Source organism: Ambystoma mexicanum, chromosome 10 (genome assembly GCF_040938575.1).
Source record: "Ambystoma mexicanum isolate Mex_15411 chromosome 10, UKY_AmexF1_1, whole genome shotgun sequence".
NCBI lineage: Eukaryota > Metazoa > Chordata > Amphibia > Caudata > Ambystomatidae > Ambystoma > Ambystoma mexicanum.
The window spans coordinates 1,568,516,492-1,568,536,058 of record NC_090932.1 but is presented as its reverse complement, the minus strand read 5'-3'; the positions used below and the strand labels follow the sequence as shown (position 1 = coordinate 1,568,536,058).

General features: G+C 45.7%; 1 protein-coding gene across 4 annotated transcripts in view; it reads left to right on the top strand.

The window, feature by feature from the left end:
* SMPD4 (sphingomyelin phosphodiesterase 4) overlaps positions 1 to 19,567 on the top strand; it is a 669,498-nt gene that overhangs the window by 51,053 nt on the left and 598,878 nt on the right. For all 4 annotated transcript variants that reach the window (XM_069619878.1, XM_069619877.1, XM_069619876.1 and 1 more), the window contains exon 3: positions 18,942 to 19,028. In XM_069619878.1, coding sequence (XP_069475979.1) covers positions 18,942 to 19,028 — 87 coding nt within the window. The remainder of the gene's footprint in view (positions 1 to 18,941; positions 19,029 to 19,567) is intronic.

Here is a 19,567-nt window from a genome sequence, read left to right as displayed (position 1 = left end):
GGTGCTGAGCTGGGAAAATGGAACTGTATCCTTGTGCTGCCGAAGCCAGAGTGTGTGCTTTGCTCGAGTGACCCGCCTTGCCCCGTGCTGAAAATGTGGGGAAGGGAGGCCAACCGCCCGAGGACCCTTACATATTATTTTGTGAACACTTCCTTATTTTCACGAACATTACCTACATTATTTGTAACTTAGTGGTAAGGAGTGGCAATAGATTGTTTTAGTGTATGCCCTTTTTAATTTGACAAGACTCCACTAGGGCTGCATTCATTTTATTGTCAAAGCTTGCTCCCATCTGTAGATTTGGGTTTAGATTGGCGTTCATCACACCCTTGCAAAAGTTCAATAAACACCCTTGAACTGTGGTCGCATGTCTGTCTTACTATTGCCACCATGCGTTCCTTACAGCAGTTAGTGTTCAATGGGACCTTATTCAAAGTCTCACTGCTGACAAATAATTCAGGACAACAAAAAGTCTAAAACTATCAAAGGTGGGTCCGTAATCTGTTTTTATTTGTCATTGTGCTAACCTGTGCATCCTTAAAATAAGTGCTTCTCTATAAAATATGGATCAAGAGGGTTGAATGTCTCATGTTGTATGTGCTCTTGAATAAGTTGGGGATGCATGGGAAAGGGTAGGGATTGGAGGCTACCTTTTTACTTTTGCTTCCTTTTAATGCAGACAGTGAAAAAACATTGAATGGAAGGAAATGAAACATTTTGAAAACAGATGGAGCGAGAATTCAATCATTGAGGACTGCTGCAAAAAATAAATCTTTACAGCAGTGTGTATTATCCACTTAGTTTTTTTCAGATATTACTTTTTCTGTGAAAAAAACATTCTTTGAGATGTTCTGGTTGCAGCACAAAACCTAAAATTGGAAACCATAACTGGCAAACAAAGATACCATAACTCACCAAGGCGTATGCCTCTGAACTCACCTGTGATATTATTGTTGATTTTTTACAATTGTTATATTGTGTTGGCCACAGAAACATTTAAAATAACTCTAGTTTGTGGTATTCCTCTTTTCCCTCAGCTCTTGTTTGTTGCTCAAGTCCTGTATTAAGTGGAGGTGCGTGCATCACCTTAGTGTTGGCAAATGTGATGTCATGAGCATTGCACGGCAGGGACAAACTATTGTTTAATAGTGGTGCTGGCAGCGTTCTGGTAGTTTTAGAAACCATAACTAATACATTTTGGGGGTTTTGCCGTTTTGCGTTGGAACATAATACCCCTGTAAGAGAGCTTACTTTTAACTGAATTCTATGTTTTTTTTCTGGTACAGTCTTGTATCTGCAGCACGCAAAGGGCAGAGCCTATCGTGTAATGTATTTCAAAATTGAATATTCAGAAAACCAGCTGTTTTGTACATTTTATTTGAAAAGAAATCTAACTTGAACTCTGCTTCTGCATTTATTGTTGCTGTGATGTGAGTCCCCAAAAAATGCAATCAAAACTCCCCAATGAGAGGCAATAATGGACACACCCCAAGAGGGAATGAGACCAAGACTAAGCGTGGGTGAAAGTAAAAGTAAAGTTTATCTAAAACCAAAATGGGGCAAGCAGAGAACTCTGTAAACTCCGAGCGCTCTGCCCAACCATCAGAAAATGCACATTATATTACAAAATCACGTCATCTATGATGTGTGCTATAGGGGATACATAGGATTGTGGTCATTGTACGAATGGGACCGGACTGTATCTAAACTGCAGGGGTGGTGCTCCCGGATTGACTGACACAGAACTGGTTACTTCGTGGAGCACGCAGGTCAGCTGGGCCCATCTGGGTGGGATGCAGGGTCAGGCGACGTCCAAGTTGTGAAGATCTAGACTATCTGACATTTGCCCTTGTGGCCACACATACCTTGAACATTATTTATACGTTTTGACATATAAGAATTATATTACTAGACGTTTGCCCTGGACAATGAAAGTAAGACTACATGGATCCGGGTGCCTAATCTATTCACAATATTTCATTGACGCATTCATCAAATATTCTCTTAGATCTCATAAGAGAATGGTTTATTGTTTGTTAGTATGATGAGAATATTTTGCCACACATGAGATTAGTAGCATGGGATGAACTGGGGTGGCACACAGATGCGGGGCATGCAGCATCAAAAGACTTTGGGCTGAGGGGGCTTGTAGCCTATATTTCTTCAAACGGGGTGTGTGGGTGTAAGGCAGGTTTGTGGAGACATCGTGGGTCGTGGGCCAGGGAGGTGAATGCTCTGCGCGGGTTCAGCGGAAGGGTGAGAGGCTACATTTGTTGCATTAAGGCATCAGTGAGACATGGCCTCTGGCTGTAGTACTGTCAGAAGGAAGGGGAGAACGGGTGGGGGCTGTGCGCCCTTCGTGTGCAGCGCTGCTGGAGTGGGGAGAGAAGGCTCTGGGATTCGTTGAGTTTTGACCAGTTCGATTAGTGTGATTATATGTGAAGCATTAGAACACCACGTTTGCAGTCACTTCTTACAAATAATAAGCAAGTTCTGGTTATATTGTGAGCTTGATCTTCGCATTTACCATGGTCATTCTGTTACAAAAATGCCTCTATTTATATTAGCCCCGTGGCCTCACCATTTATATTGTATGCATAAAAATCTTATACCATTTGAATACATTCGAAAATATACATAGTATTGGGACACCAGTGGGTATGTGGACTATACATTTTGCGTCATAACAAACAAATCACCTGACATCTCATACATTTGCGAGGACCGTTGGGTAGTGAAAGATAGGTGACCAACAATCAACGTGCAGATCATGATATCTTACTAATTGCGATTGATTTTAAACAGGTTCATTATTGATCGTTCTATATCATCTCATAAAAACAGTTCTCTCATACCCATACTCGAGAGGGGATTAGTGTTGTGGGTGAAACAGGGTGGCATGCAGTCATGGGGCATGCATCTGCTACATCAAAAGGGGTGTGAACTTGGCGGTTATACACGTTACATATCTTTTAGGGTAGGGTCTGCAAATCATGTGGCGTGTTTGTGGAGATGGATTGTTTTCTCCAGGCCCAAGCTCTTGCCCGGTCATTCAAAGGTCAGTGATGGGAGGAAGAAGGTGAGAGATGCAGTGTGTTAGTTGTAACTGTTTGCACCCAGTCTCCTGTGAGAACAGAGCTGTTGCAGGGTCACAGAGGGAAGGCGATAGGGGGGGGAGTGGCTGGCTAACTGTACGCGGCGCCAGGGGAGAGCTGCAGGCCTGCAGGCTGGCTTTGCTATGAGGTCTGCTTTAGCATGTACAAAATGGAGTCAGGGTTTAGTACAAAATGGACTCCGTAATCCGCATTCTGATTTAACGTTGCTTCCGTATGTGTCGTCCCGCGGCTACCCGGCACCTCTGGCCACAGGCGCATGGGCAGCCGCGGGACAAGCATCGTCTGTAAGTGGGTAAGAATGGAGGGTGCCTAAAAGACCTTTCCTCCCATACAGTTGCACAGAACAATTTGAATGGTAATGATCAATAGCTCCTTTAAAATATTCATTTTACATCATAGCATAAATATTTTACCTCCTAATAGAACACCCTGTTTTTTTAGCGCTATTCTGATAGAGTATTATGTAAATTTCACATATATATTGCATGGGACAACTTATTTCCTTGTAGCTTTAACATCCTGTGAACCTAAGCTGTATGTTTGTGCAAGTGTCAGCTCATTTGTGAACTAGCACTGTACAGATCCTTTACCCATCTGTTTGATCTGATTTAAGGACACATTTGTGTTTACCAAGGAATGAGCTCTAATTCCCAATTTACTGAGAAATGCAGAGTATTTTGCCTCCAAATCCACACATGCATTTACTTATTTTTATGAATTTATCTGAAACACCATTCTGGTAAGAGATTGATAATGCATTGTCAGTTGGTAATTGTAGCTTCAAATAGGCAGATGTCTGCACCAAACCTACTAATGACGTTGGCAGAGCAATAAGGCCTCATAAAAGATAGATCTGTTCAATTGATGTAGCCTATTAAAATGGTCCTTTGTTTTAAAGGCAGTTGATCGTTTTTTGGTAATACAAGGGGCAAGCAATTCAAGCTACATTGGTCAGTCAAAATGTGTACCAAATTATGGTTTCAAAAATTACCTTTTGGAAATAAATTTTAGTTACCGTTTGTCCGATTTTGATTAGTGAAGATGGATCGGAATTTAAGGGAGGACCCAAATCATGTGCATATAAACAAAAGATTAAAGTATGAGTTATGCATACATTCATATATATTACTTCTTTTATGCTTGCAGTGAGAAATGGGATTTGGAATATTTTTTAATATATAATTCTCACCAATATCACATTTTCATACTTAGATTTGCACCTTCACTGATGATGAAGAGAATTCAATAGGCTAGTCAAAACAAGGAGGTCTCTAGGGGGCAGTTGTAAGTCACGGGAACCCATCCAGAGGCTCTGTCGAATCTGCGTCAATTGTTGCTGCATGGGTTGAGCCAAAGAGCTCATCCGGCAGGTGCAAGGCTGGTTTGAAATTCAAACTCTAACAGGGCCTTTTCCAGAGGCGACTGAATGCAGAGAGCTTTCCCAAGACGGAACCATTTTTTGGAAGCAGATGGACTGACCGAGAGAAAGAGTGTACCTGGTGGTGCTGCCTGAAGGCAGGTTGATGTCCCTACCTGTTTTGGGCCTTTTGTCGACAAACCAAACAAATATAGTGAATACAGATAGTAGTGAAAAGTATGTCCCTGCGCCGCTCTAGGTTATCTGGCGCAGTTGATCAATGTGTGAGTAGCATGGGTATGCCGGCTGCAAGACCCTACCTATGACTGATGTTCCCCTGATCAGACAAAGGTAAAGATACAATTGTTTTGTTAGCTAGGTTAGGTGTGGTTCTGCGGCATGGGAAAGAAATTCATAGTCCAAGACGATCTATAAAAACAGAGTGTTTATTAAAGATGAGATCAAAGGATCTGTAGGGTCATTTAGGTACAATACAATATTGTGCACGTTTTTGGCTAAGCCAACATTAACCACATGGTGGCACATGCTAATGTTTCGAGGGGATTGGGTCCTCTGACGTATTCCATATCTATGACAGTAATCACCACAGCTGTGCTGCTTGGGGAAAATCTTCTGTGTCCTGCATCGTCGATACGCCGCCCCTGAGGACCTCGTCCGTCACTGGATGTGATAAGTAGGATGCATGACGCCCGTAGCCTCAGTTCCGTTTTTTCCGCAAACGTGTTCACTTCGGAGATCTCGGTGCGCCTCGACTCTGTGGAGTTCCTGTTCTTTCTCGGTTCTTCGTGAAGATGTCTACCTCGTCTTCCACACCGCATCTGGGCTTTAAGAAGTGTGGGGACTGTGGGTCCAAGATGTCGGTAACTGACTCGCACAACGCCTGCCTCTGGTGCTGCGGGGAGGCCCATGACACGGATGACTGTGTCGATTGCCATTCGCTCATGTCCAAAGCCTTGCGGGAGCGCAAGAAGTAGTTATCGGTAGGTAATGTGTCCAAGCCACGGAAGTCGAGGTCTGCGGGGCTTTCGACGGACGATTCGAGGGGCGACTCTCCGCATCGCCGTCGGAAGTCCAGTGGGTCTCGGTCCCCGAGTCGGTCCCGCCACTCCTCTGCCTCTTCGAGGCACTCCCGGAAGCGCCGTCATCGGTCGCCTTCCCCGTCCTCATCCAAGGACTCTGCCCGTCTGCGGGTCACTTACCCCAACCAGCATGCGACGCTGGAGGAATGGGCTTCCTTCGGGAAGAAAATGTTGCAGATTCTCGGATCGCAGGGCACTGGTCCGTCCACGCCTCCGAGTGGGGTCGGTCGTGATCGGTCACGAGACGCCACTTGCACGCCTTCGTGGTCGGCACGATTCGCGGGAGAGGTCCCGCTCTGACAAGGGGAATCGTTCTCGGCATGCCCGTTCCAGGTCACGTTCCTCGACGCGCTCGGGACCGTGTGCTTCTTCGAGGAAGACGTCGACGCCGGTGGTGCCGAGGTTGTCGAAGGACTCTTTCGAGGCCCCGCCTCCGAAGAAGGCGCCCAGGCTGTCGAGGGGCACGCTTGGGGCTCCAGCCTCGAGGACTGTGTCGACGCCATTGATGCTGTCGGCGCCGCGTTCTGCGTCTATGCCGATGCACTCGACACCTCTTCGAGGCTGTTTCGACGGGGGTTCCCCGGGGCTCGGTGGAACCACCTAGAAAGGCTCTGGCTAAGGTCAAGCATGGCGTTGTTCCACATTCTGTGCCTTCTTACCGCCAGCTTGAGTTTATTTCAGAGGTGGATGAGGGCTCTGATAATGGCATGGTTCCGGATACGACGTGATTCTCTCAAGCCATAGCCAAATTGAGGACCTGCGGCAGTCCCTGCACGATGCCAGTGGGCTGGACACCTCTCCGGAGGTGGAGTTTTGTAGGCCTGAGCCTGGCACTCATGCCGACTCCTCGTACCGGCGCCTTATGTCCAGGGTCACAGAGTACTTGGGATGGTCTGCTCCCCCAGGGGATTTTCTTCAGGATGACCTTACGGATATCCTCGACCAAGGTCCACCAACTGACTGCCGTTCCATATGGCTCTACAGAGGAGGGTGGCGGCGGCGGCTTGGACTGCTCCGGAGAGTCTCCCGGCAGTGGGCAAGTCTTTGCGGCGAAAATATCGCCCAGCCAGTAGCGACCCCTGCTACTTGACCAAGCACCCCACTCCAGAGAGTTTGGTGGTGCAGGTGGCTACGGCCCCGGCAAAGCAGGCGTTGTATCCTACCATCCCTCGTGATAGGGACGACAAGCGTTTTGACGGCTGGGCGAAGAAAGTGCTTTCTTCAGGGGGTTTGGCGCTTCAGGCGGCCAACTCCGTTTGTGCCTTGTCACGTTTCACGCACACTCTGTGGAACTGTTTCCTTAGCGGCTGAACATATTCCCGAAGGGGACAAACGGGATGGTTTCCTTGCCATGGTTCAGGATGGCAAGGATGCCATGTTTGAGGCCGTTTGGACATGGCAGATTGCGTCAGCCGGTCCATGGCGGCGAGCACCGTGATACGCAGGTTTGCGTGGTTGCGGAAGTCGGGGTTTGCTCCTGATGTGAAGGCCCGGCTCCTCAACATGCCTTTTTGACGGGGAACATCTTTTTGGCAGCAAGGCTGACGAGAGCCTTGAGAGGTTGCAGACCTCCAAAGCTGCAGCAAAGTCGTTGGGCGCTGCAGTTCGCCAACCTCCGCCTTTTCGTCCTAGGGGACAGCAATGGAGGGGAGGTTCCTTTCGTTATTACTCATCCTTTGGTAAAGCGAGAGGAGCTGCCAGTCAAAGGGGCCATCGGAGGAGTGCCAGAGGTGGAAAACAAGGTACTCGAGGTGCCAAGGCCGCTCGGGCTGTTGCCTCTTTGCCCTCAGGCAACGCTGCAGCCGCTTCAGCTCAGTCATGAGGCCATGTCCCATGGTTCGCCGGTTGGGGGAAGGCTGGTGTGCAGCATCTTGCAGAGTGGCGTGCCATTACTTCAGATGTGTGCGTTCTGGAGATCATAACCCACGGCTACTGTCTTCCTTTCCGGCAGAGGCCTCAAGACAATCCACCAGGGAATCTCTCTTTGAAGAGTCCGGATCCGCTCCTTGCGCAGGAAATTCAATCCCTGCTGGTGAAAGGTGCCATAGAACTGGTGCCTGTAGCGGAGAGGAACAAGGGATGGTATTCCCCTTATTTTTTTGATTTCCAAGAAAGACTGGGGATTGAGACCCATAATGGGCTTGCACGGTTTGAACAAATTCCTCAGGAAGGACAAGTTCAAGATGGTTACTCTCTCTCGTCCTCCAGGCCCTTCAACTTCAGGACTGGTTGGTGTCTCTCGACCTCAAGGATGCTTATTTCCATGTGCCGATACATCCAAAGCACAAGAAGTACCTGAGGTTTGCGTTTGGCGACTCGCTCTTTCAGTTTCGGGTCCTGCCGTTCGGATTGACCTCCGCCCCGACGGTCTTCACCAAGCTCATGGTAGTGGTGGTAGCGCACCTCAGGAAAGGGGGATTCACGTCTACCCTTACCTGGACGATTGGTTGCTCAGGGCGCGCTCTCCCGAGCAAGTCCTGGATCATCTGTCAGTCAGCTGCCACTCCCTCCACAAGCTGGGCTTCTCCCTCAACTTAAAGAAGTCCCATTTGACACCAACTCAGAGGCTTCAGTACATCGGAGCAGTGCTCGACACGTCCCTGGGGCAGTGGTTTCCTCCCCAGGTGAGGGCTCATCACATTAAGCAGATGATGTTGCACAAATTCCAGCTTGCCCAGAGTCTCCCAGCGTTCGGGTTCTTGAGTTTGCTCTGCCTCATGGCAGCCTGCATTCTCTGGTACCAGAGGCCAGATTGCGCATGAGATCTTTGCAATGGGCGCTCAAGCTCCAGTGGTCTCAGTCCTCCAGCAGGATGTCGGACCCTGTTCAGGTGCCGCCCTCAGTCGCCCAAGACCTTCTGTGGTGGGCCGTCGGAAGGGGGCTCCATTTTGGCTACCCTGGCCGGAGGTGACGATCGTGACGGACGCATCCCTCACGGGATGGGGAGCTCATGCCAACGAGTTGACAGTCAGCGGTCGTTGGTCTCCGTCGGAGTCCAGACTCCATATAAATCTGTTGGAGCTGAGGGCCGTCAGGCTAGCCCTGAAGGCTTTTCTGCCGACTGTGCGAGGGAAGAATGTCCTAATCCTGACGGACAACACGGTGGCCATGCACTACCTCAACAAAAAGCGGGGGGAGGGGGCAGGGTCACTTCCTCTGTGCAGGGAGGCGATGCAGCTCTGGTTCTAGGCAATCTAGCAGGAAGTTTCGATCTCGGCAGTTCATCTGGCTGGAGACGAAAACGAGACGGCGGACGCTCTGAGCAGGCAGAGCGCGATCTCTCACGAGTGGGAGTTGGCTCAGGAGATTCTCCTGGAGATCTTCGCCATTTGGGGGACCCCTCAAGTGGATCTCTTCGCATCCAGTGTCAACCAGAAGTGTGAGAGGTTCTGCTCGTGGGAATTTCCTCCAAAAGGAGCCTTAGGAGACGCGTTCGTGGTGGAGTGGTCATTCCCACTGCTGTACGCGTTTCCTCCAGTCCCCGTCATTCCACAAGTACTGCAGAGGTTACGGAGGTTCAGTTCCCGGATGATCCTCATTGCTCCAGCGTGGGCCCGGAGGACGTGGTACCCGGACCTTCTCGACTTGTCCATCTGCCCTCCACGTCATCTTCCCTACCGAGACGATCTGATCTCACGGGAGGGGAATCGGGTTCTCCATCCAGAGGTCAGACCCCTCAACCGTCACGCTTGGTTTCTGAAAGGTTGAGGTATAAGGTTTGGGACCTTCCTGAAGACGTGATGGAGGTGTTGCTCTCGGCCAGACGGCCAGCAAGAAAGTCCCTGTACCGTTGCCGTAAGTTCTGCAACTGGTGCAGGATTAAGAATGTGGATCCTTTTGCATGTGACATTCCCATGGTTCTGTCTTTTTTGCTTTCTTTGGCCCACAGGGGCTTGCAAGTGGGTACCATTAAAGGTTACCTGGCGGCGCTGTCCATATTTAAGCGCTCGTCTGAAGAGTGTTCCTATTTTAAAATTCCTTTAATTTCTCAGTTTCTGAAAGGGCTCACTAATGTTTCCTCCGTCACCTTTCCAGGTGCCCGGTTGGGATTTGAATCTTGTTATCAAGTTTCTGATGGGTGCTCCGTTTGAGCCTTTGCATTCATGCCCTTTGAGACTGTTGACTCTTAAAACTGTAATTTTGGTTGCGGTCACTTCCACTCGCAGAGTGAGTGAGTTGCAGGCACTTTCAGTTAAGCCACTCTTGACTGTGTTTCACAAGGACAGGGTTATCCTTAGAGTTCGTCCTTCCTTTCTTCCGAAGGTGGTGTCGGAATTTCATTTGGGCCAGAAGGTTGTTCTTCCGGCGTTTTATCCTCCTCCGTATCCTGGTAAGGAAGAGGAGAGGCTCCATAGGCTTGATCCTAGGGGAGCGTTAAGCTTTTATATTTCACGCATGTCCCGGGTCAGAGTGGACGATCAACTCTTCATTGGTTACGCTGGAAAGCGTTTGGGACAAGCTGTGACGAAACGGACTTTGTCTCGCTGGATTATTTTGGCTATCTCTGAGTGTTACCACTTGGCGGGCAAGGACCCACCGGTTGGCTTACGGGCCCACTCTGCCAGGGGTATGGCTGCCTCTACTGCCCTACAGAGGGGTGTTCCTATTCGTAACATTTGTGATACAGTCACCTGGGCTTCGGTACATACTTTTGTACGTCACTACTCCCTAAATTGCATCAGGGGGCAGGATCTGGCCTTTGGCAAGGCGGTCCTTTACTCCGCAATTTGATTGGGCATTCTAAATTTCTGTTTTCTAAATTATTTTCCCACCTCGTTGCATTGGTACTGCTTTGGGAGTCTGTCATAGATATGGAATAAATCGGAGGACCCAATCCCCTCGAAGAACAAGTTACTCTCTTACATGGTAACGTGCTTTCGATGGGATGGTCCGACGACGTATTCCATATCGCTCCCTCCCTGCCTTCCCTGCTACAGAATTTCTTATGCGAATGCAGCTTACGTTTCCGCAAGGCTTTGTGTGTCGGACTGGCAGAAGACTGGTGCCACACGTTCTGGGGAGAAAACTACAACTGAGGCTACGGGCGTCATGCGTCCTACTTATAACATCCAGTGACGTCGGCCGTCGGAGGAGGTCCTCGAGGGCGGCGTATCGACGTCATCGACGCCGAAGATTTTCCTAAGCAGCACAGCTGTGGTGATAACTGTCATAGATATGGAATACGTCGTCGGACCATCCCATCGAAAGAACGTTACCAGGTAAGAGAGTAACTTGTTCTTCACCCTGTCGTGGGCTTTGTCAAGGCGTAGCAGTGTATATAGGCAATATTAAAATTAATGGAAAAATAAGTTCCCTAGAATCACAGGTGGTCGTGAGTTAGTAGCATTGTGTAGAACATTTCTTTAGTTGGTTCAATGTCTTGTAATGGTTTGTACCCTTTGTTAGGACTGTAGCAACCTTGGTTAGTCAGAGTTAGCATTTAGTAAGCTCATTCTGACAATGGTGACCTGCATTTGTATGCCAATATTATTAGATTCTTGCATTAGTGTTTTGTGTTTCCTTAAAAAAAGAGTGTTTTACATATACTTTTGGGCCATTGCCCATTTTATGAGTTTTTCTGTAGGAGTAAAAGCAGAGGAGGAGAGAAGAGAGGAAAGGAAAGAAGAGATGATTTAGGGAGCATATTGGATATATTTACTGTTTGATAACAAGGGGCGTATTGTGGGGACCAAGCAATCATCCCACCAGATAAGTGTCACAAGGTGAAGGTAACCCGGGAGATGAATCTCAGTAGATATAATAGGTAATTGCAAGTTGGGTGGAGGTTTGTTGTGGCATAAAAAATGCAAGGTTGTTCCCCAGTACTAGTTAGGTGTGTCCCTGTGTGATCGGGCATTCAGCGTATTCAGTATTGAAAAGCTGAATTCTAGTGCAGATGTAAACTGGCAAGGTGAACCCACGTCTGATGGCTGGTTGATAACATGCTGTGCTGAATAAAATAAGGTCCAGATTGAACTGCTGTTGTCCTGTTACGTTATAGGCACATTTGTGCAGCCTATTATGGGTGGGCTTGTATGTACATTAATAAAAGTCCTGCTGGCACTTATTATTACGTCTGTGGGAACAGTAACAAAATAGTAGGTCAGATCGTACGTGGGCCAGAAGTAATGATCCTGTGGGTAAACTAAGGGCTAAGGTGCTCCTTAGGGTGAAGGTTACCTTGTTAATGTCTAACCAGACCCTCTGGCTAGTGTATGTGCAAGGAGTGTTGTTCAAGATCTTCGGTATCTTATAGAAGTATTCTCCTTTAGGGAGAATGGCAGTAGTTAAGGAGCTGGCAGGTTAGTGCCTATTTATCTTTAAAAGGGGAGACGTCTGAAAATGTTCAGTGCATTCTTACCTGGGTAGGAGTGTAGGCTGTGGCGACCTCTGGATGGCGGTACTCTGCTGGGTTCAGTAGGAACCGCCATCTTGGGATAGGCATATTAAGTATTGAGGCCCTTCCATGATGAAGTCACATGTTAGGAACGTGATGACGTCATCAGCATTGAAAATAAAATCATAATTAAACACTAAATAATAATAAATGGCCCTGATAGCGGTTTACACAATTTGTAATTCTCTGGTGAGAAGCAGGCTTGAATTACAGCCTGAGGTTGATAACACCTGTATATTTTTGTGAAGAAGAAATAAATTCACTTAATCACCTTGAAGTCTTGCTAGGAATACCAAAAAGCCAAGCCTTATTTGTTCATTTAGGGAAATAGTAAGTGAGGGTAATCCAATTTGTACATCCGTGTTGAAATTAAAGGGTCAATGTTATAGGGCATCCTGAGGTTACCTTGCTGGTAATTGGCGTATTTGATGAAGTGTGCACTATGATAATCGTATCATGGTGAATCATGATAACTTGGAAAGAGAACTAGAGCCTGGGGATTCCCCGTATGTGGAGTGTGTTCTGATGAAGTCCTTGTATTGGGTGCCCAGTCTGTCCCTAGTTCAGTTGTGTTCTGGTTTGGTGCCGATAGATTGCGTTGGTCAACACAGTGCTTGCCTATTGTATATCCCTAGATATATCTATATATATATCTATCTTTGAGGGTCTGTGTGTATAGAAACCATATATGCGGCGAGGCATAGTTCTCCCTTGGTATGCTGCTAACAGAAGAATAGGGATTCAGTTATAAGTTGCCATTTTGTATGTATGGTTTGTCCCATACTTCATTCTTGGGTAGATCACCTAGTATGTACATATTTCTGTTATTATTTAAATATTCCTAGAGAGAGGACTCTTTATGAGAGAAAGACTGTGTTCTCATCAGAAATATTGCATCTCATTTATTTATTCATATTTTTAAAGCGCACATCAGCCCAGAGGCATCGTGGCGCTGTTACATATCAGACATATCTGGTTACAAGGAAATCTTAATGGTAACATTCAAATTTGCATTTTACGCTTAGTTTGCAGTAACCTAGTAAGGAACAAGTATATATTTGCATTTAGGTTCATCTTCAAGGTTACATGGTGCAAGTAGAAAAGCAGGTATATTGCAGTTGGTGGGTTTACTCAGAGCGAAGGGCTCTCTAAACATTGATACATAATGCATCAGGATGTAGTGATGGTTATATGAATAGTGTAGTTTTGAGGGATTTGCGAAAGGCAAGTAAGGAGGGATCTGCTCGAAGTGCATTAGGGAGGGCGTTCCAGAGCTTCACTGCTATGTGGGGGAAGCCCAGGCCACCGGTGTTGGCTCTTTTTATGGATGGTACGTGAAGTTGATTTGCATGGTTCATCATTATCTATGTTGAGTCCTTTGTTGATTGTTCTCAGGTTGCAAATGACCTCAGCTTCCTCTTGTCAGAAGGTTTTTCTTGGTCTCCTAGTCTGGTGTCCAATTTGATGTGTGGTATCCCGAAGAATTTCACATTGTATTTTTTTTCTCTGATTGCTGTTCCTTGAACCAGTGTTTAGCCAATGCAGTTTTTCGTTCGGTTGCGATTTGGCTGTAAAGATGTTCCCTTATTCTTGTTCTCAGTTCTCGTATGGTGCTCCCTACATATTGCAAATGCATACAATGATGTAAATTACATATGTTGTCCTGCAATTGATGAATTCATTTTTTTGATAACTCTTCCATAATTAGTGGTATGCAAGTGTATGTTGTTCAAAGCATAACGACACATATTACAGTTAGAACATTTGTAGAACCCAGTTGTCGATTTGCCCGTTAAAAGACTTGTCTGTCCCCCGTCTTTTATTTGACATGAAGCTGGGGCTAAGTTTAATTCCCAGTGTAGTGGGTGCCTTTGTGTAGATAATGATGGGTCTGTCAGTAATGTGTTTTTTCTTTTTAGGTCAGGATCCAGCATCCTTATGTGCCAATTTCTCTGGTAGATTCTCCTAATGGTATGGTTGTCATTGGAATGCTGGGTTATCAGTCTGACCGGGTTTATCTTAGGCCCTGTCTCTCGGTTTCAGCAGTTCTGTTTCTGGAATTGACCCTTACTAATTTTAATAATCTTATCAGAGTATCCCCTGTCTCGAAACCCATTCTCTATTAGTTCCCATTCTTCATGGTATGATGTATAGGTACTACAGTTTCTCCATGCTCTCCTGAATTTGCCATTCGGTATATTATCAGTAGTGTTTCTGAGATGTGAGCTGTCTGCATGCAAGGTAGCATTTGCCTCAGATCTTTTCCTATAGGTTCTGCTGTGTATGTTCTCTTCTATGTAAATGCATAGGTCTAAGTAATTGATCTTTTCTTTACTTTTGTCTAATGTGATTCTTATTTAGATAGTTACAGTATTGGTAAAAGTGCTCAGCACTACCATCCCATATAATCAATACGTCATCTATATAACTAAGCCATTTGATCACATTCTTAGATGGGGTTGGGTGTGTCGTGGCATGTTTGTGGTCAAATTCCCCAACAAATAGGTTGTCCATAGATGGTGCAAAACATATGCCCATTGCAATTCACTTTGTTTGACGGTATAGCTTATCATTAAACAAAAACAAATTGTTTTTCAAAACAAAGGAATTCTTTAAGCATTACAACATAAGTGTGGTAGGATACAGAGGCATTTTGAAAGGTGTAGTCAATATTATTGAGTGCTAGGATGTGATCAGTGGACATCTACTAAGCCTTTACGTCCATGGTTCCTAGCATGTGCCTGTCCTTCCACTCTTTTATACTCAAATGTTCTAGTACATGCAAAGTGTCTTGTGTGTAAGAGTCCAGTTTGTATACTTCAGGTCTCAGAATGGTGTCTATGAATTTAGAAGTTTATCGAGATTCATCCATTTTCACGGACTATTGGTCTCACTTCAGGCAGGTGTGTATATTCCTTATGCATTTTAGGGAGGAAGTATACAGTGGGGATTTTGGGCTTGTCAGTGCTCAAAAAAGGATCTTTAATTGTCATTAAGCATCTGTTTTTCCTGCCATTATTGTCCGGTCATTCATTTTCTTGGGTTTGTATGTAGTACTGATCACTTTATAGCTTCCCGGGGTACTCGGGTCTTTGTCTCCCATCTTGATGTAGTCCTTTTTATTCAATATAACAATGTTGCCACCCTTGTCCGCTTCTTTAATAATAATGTCCTGCTTTGAAGTTATATTCTTCAAAACTAGTTGTTCCTTGATATCTAGCTTTTTGGAACTTTGGTATTTGTTTTGTTGTGCCGCATTAATCTTTTTTTCTATGTCCATGATAACTGCTTTGTAGAAAGGATCAATACAGTTGTCCGGAATCCTAGGAATACATATTAGATTTAAAATTACTTTCAACCAAAGTACTAGTGTGAATACCTAAGTGGTTAATAAAATCCCTGTGTCGGCGTTCTATGTTATCTTCAGGTGAAAGCAGTGACTGGGTGTCCAGTTCATTATTTGTTTATTTTTACCGCACCGGGAACCCACAGGCATCAGGGCGCCAACTCAAACACAGGGAAAATAAGGAGGCACAGGACGTACATGTTTTGTAACGGACTCAACTACTATCTAACTCCAATCGGAGGGATTCAACCTTCACTTGAAGAGCAAGGTTTTCAGTGATACACAGAAAGTGCTCATGTTTTTGTCCAGACGGAGGGAATTCCACACTTGTGCAGCCAACATATGAAAAGCCCTACCAAGACCTGCGGGCCTTTTGAACCTTGCGACACTAATTGTTGCCTGATTGGCGGAGCATAGGGCACTTGTGGGTGTATGAGAAATGCTTGTCCTCAGATATTCTGGGGCTTTTCCATAAAGACATTTATGGACTAGGATGGCTGTTTTAAAATCAATCCGGGCCTCAATGGGGAGCCAATGTAGCGAGTCCCTCGCTGATGAGATATGATCTCGTCTCAGAATGCCCTTGGTGCGGACGGCATCATTTTGGAGCGTTTGTAGTTGGTGCAACACATTTTTTTGTGTGGCCCCAATGAATAGGGCATTACAATAATCTAGTTGTGAAAGGATGTCTCGACCAGTGGCGGCACATTTATGACTGAGATAAATGGCTTAATGTTCTTTAAGAGTTTCAGATAATAGTAAAAAAAATGTTGACAGGTAACTGGTCTGTGTCTGTCGGGTTCACACTTGTTCTTTGCATAGGTCTCAGCCACCAGTCGGACTTCACATACTTGTATTCTTACAATGTTCTCTGGGTGTTACTGACCACCCTAATTCGCAGGCATCCCTCAGTCTGGTTTGCATTTGCCCTATTAGCATAGTTCATTTTGTTTCTTCCATGTGTCAGTCTTTCGATTGTACAAGGGGTTTTACTCAACCCTTGTATGACCACTTTGACTTCCTACATCGGGCTCTCTTGGGGCCTCCTGGTATCTGTAGTTTTAACAAAATAGTCTTTAGAATGAGCGCCCACGTGGCACCGGACCACTCGGCTGCTGGTCTCTCCCTAGGCTTTTAACAGTTCTGTAACACACAAGGTCTTTGTTCTTTGCTTCTCATTATGTTCCCATTTGCAACCTTCGCTCAACACAGTTCAGTTTACTATCGGTTCTGCCTCCAACTCACCGGCTGTGATGAACCGCTTGGCATTTCTTGTCTCTGGAGTCAAGGATGGTACCATGGTAGAAAGCGTCTATTTCTGCTTTGGTTATGAGCATAGGAGGATTTGTGCACCGTTGACATATGTTACACCACACGGTAGCTGTTGTTCCCGGCCTTCTGATTGCTTTCACGGAGGCTTCGCGATTCTGGGTTGGAAAGGGCACGGGTACTTCCCTCCTTGTCGTCCTTTCGGTTCTCGTCGTCTTTCTTATGCTCTTGAACTGCCGTCCTGGAATAGCTGCCTCCTCGTGCAGTTTGCCTTGCTCAAAGTGTGCTCTTGTGCTCCACCTTTTATCCCTGTGGGGAAGGGAAAGGGCCATCAGGTTAGTATAGTTATTTTCAATTGCCTGACTTTGTCTGACCCTTGGGTTGGGACATGTCAGGTAAACGGCCCTGCTTTCAGACCATTGTCTTTCATGGTGTAAAAAAGTGTTGTTCATGTCGGAAGGGGGGTTGGGGGTTTAGAATTTCTGAATATCTTACGGGGTAGGATAGGGAAATGTTATAAGGAAGGGGGTACCACATCTCTCCTGTCGGTGTCCTACTTCCACTCCCCGAGGACCCCTCATCCATGTGATCCTCCCTCACTAGACCACCCCCAGGAACTGGATCCAATAGCGATGGCTGTATCTTGGCCACCTGGATGACTGATCCCAGGGGACCAGTCGGTGTGACACCTTCAGGTTTCTCTCAGAGGAGGGGGGGGGGACCATAAATCTTACTTGCTTCTGGTTTATTTGTTTTCCACGGTGGTACCTTTTTTATTTGTTCTTGGAAAACCACTTTTTGCTGTGATTAGGTTGTCTACTTGGACGGCTGTCAGATTCCTTCCCTCACTGTCAGCATCTGAACTATTAAGTGACACACCTGGTGTCCTGGTTCTTAAGGATGTTCTGTACTTATTGTCGTACTTATGTTGGAACGCGTATACCTTGTATTGTCGATTTTATCTTTGTCATCCCTGGATGCTTTACGTGCTTTTCATAGTTTCGCCACATCTTGGTGGCGCCTGAGGATAGTGTGTTAACATTTTTCTTTTTAGTCATCTCTGGTGCATCCATTTCTTGTATTTCTTTTCCATTTCCTTTTCTACTCTCTTGTGTTCCCTGTCCGCATGTTGGACTATTTGCTCAGCCATTTTCTTAGAGCTCAGATTTAGGTTCTTATCCCATTCATCAGTTAGGTCGGAGTCCTCCACGTTGCTGAAGTTGGGAAATGCAAGTATTCTTAGACCGCAAAGGATTTGCTCTTTGTCTAGATAGTTATGCATTGTTGCTTTTTCGTAATATGTGTTAATTTCTTTGATAGCCGTTCTAGTTGACACATTTCTCTCGTAAACGTTCCTCATTAAGTATTCGGTTTCTAAAGGGGTGGTCGGTACTACCTCTGGGAGTGAAGAGGGCCCTTGTGTCCTCATCCCTGTTTGCACAATATGTGGTCATTGTATGTCCTAAGAGTCTGCACTGACTTGCTGGTTTTAGATAAAAACAGATGGTAGGGAAAAAGTATGCCTGTGCTCCTCTCTCGGTTGTCTGGAGTAGTTGGCCAATGTGTGAGTACCATAGGTATGCAAGCTGCAAGACCCTAACTACGACTGATGTTCCCCTGATCAGTCCACGGTAAAGATACAATTGTTTTGTTAGGTATGATTCTGCACCATGGCAAAGAAGTTCATAGTCAAAGATCGATAATAAAGCCTGTTTTTATATAAAGATTAGATCAAAGGATCTGTAAGTTCATTTGGGTGCAATCCTATATTGTGGGAATTTGTCTAAGCCAACATTAACCAGATGGTAGCACATGCTAATTTTTCACCATGTTGTGGGTGTTGTCAAGGCGTAGCAGTGTAAATAGGCGACATTAGAAACAATAGAAACACAAAAGTTCCCTGTTCAGAATCCCAGGTGGTCATGGGTTAGTAGTATTGTGCATAACATTTCTTTAGTTATTTCAATGTCCTGTATGGTCTATACCCTCTGTTTGGATGGTAGCAACCTTGGTTAGTCAGAGTTAGCATTTAGTAAGCTTATTCCGACAATGGTGACCTGCATTTGTAACCCAATATTATTAGATTCTTGCATTAGTGGTTTGTGTTTTCTTACAGTTATAACCATTGAAAAGTGTTCTTCCTGTGGGGAGGCCAACAACACCATAACTACAGTATCGCCTTTGATGGTTCTGTAATGTATGTGTATACACTCTACACTCCATACTTCCCATAACGGAATTTAGGTTCACAAAAAGAAAACAGTATGCAGACATTTGTAATGTCTGACATTGTGAAGTCGAGACTGGAAACGCTCAGACACTGCATTGACTTGCTATACTTTCTCTCCTATTACAGGCCAATCTGAAGGCGGACTGTGTGACAAAGCCCTTCGTCCAAAGGTGTCAGGATTTGGTAAAAATCATAGATGAATTTCCTGCTAAGGTACTATTTTGTTTGCAGAATTGGTTGTTATATAAAGCTTTGCTATCTGAAATGTGGTGGTTTGTTGTACTAACTCACGTGTAGCCATTATTTCAACAAACTCAGATTTGAACAAAAATCTATTGTTAGTCAGCTATATGCATATGTGAGGACTCCAATTGAGTCAACACTGATCTCCGGGGGGTGACCACCTCCAATGTGGGCAGGGGACGTCAGCTGTTACCTGATCCTGACCCTGACCCTGGGGAGCGGCTACATGAGGGAAGATTGCACTGGGGGAGACTACCGCCGGGGACATTGCATGGCTTCATTGGATGAGACCTGGTATCCCCACTTTGCCCTTGAGGATAGCCCTCCCATACCTAAAACCCTTTATGGCCTATTGTCATTGGTCTACTTTGAAGAATAGGGAAAACCTTTCCCCACATCAAATGAGCCAAACCGCCAACCTTGATCTATCTTGTAGAATTTACAAGACCGCCTTCTCCAGGTCAATTTTTCAATCATCCAAAAATACTTTACCATTTAAAACTAATTAA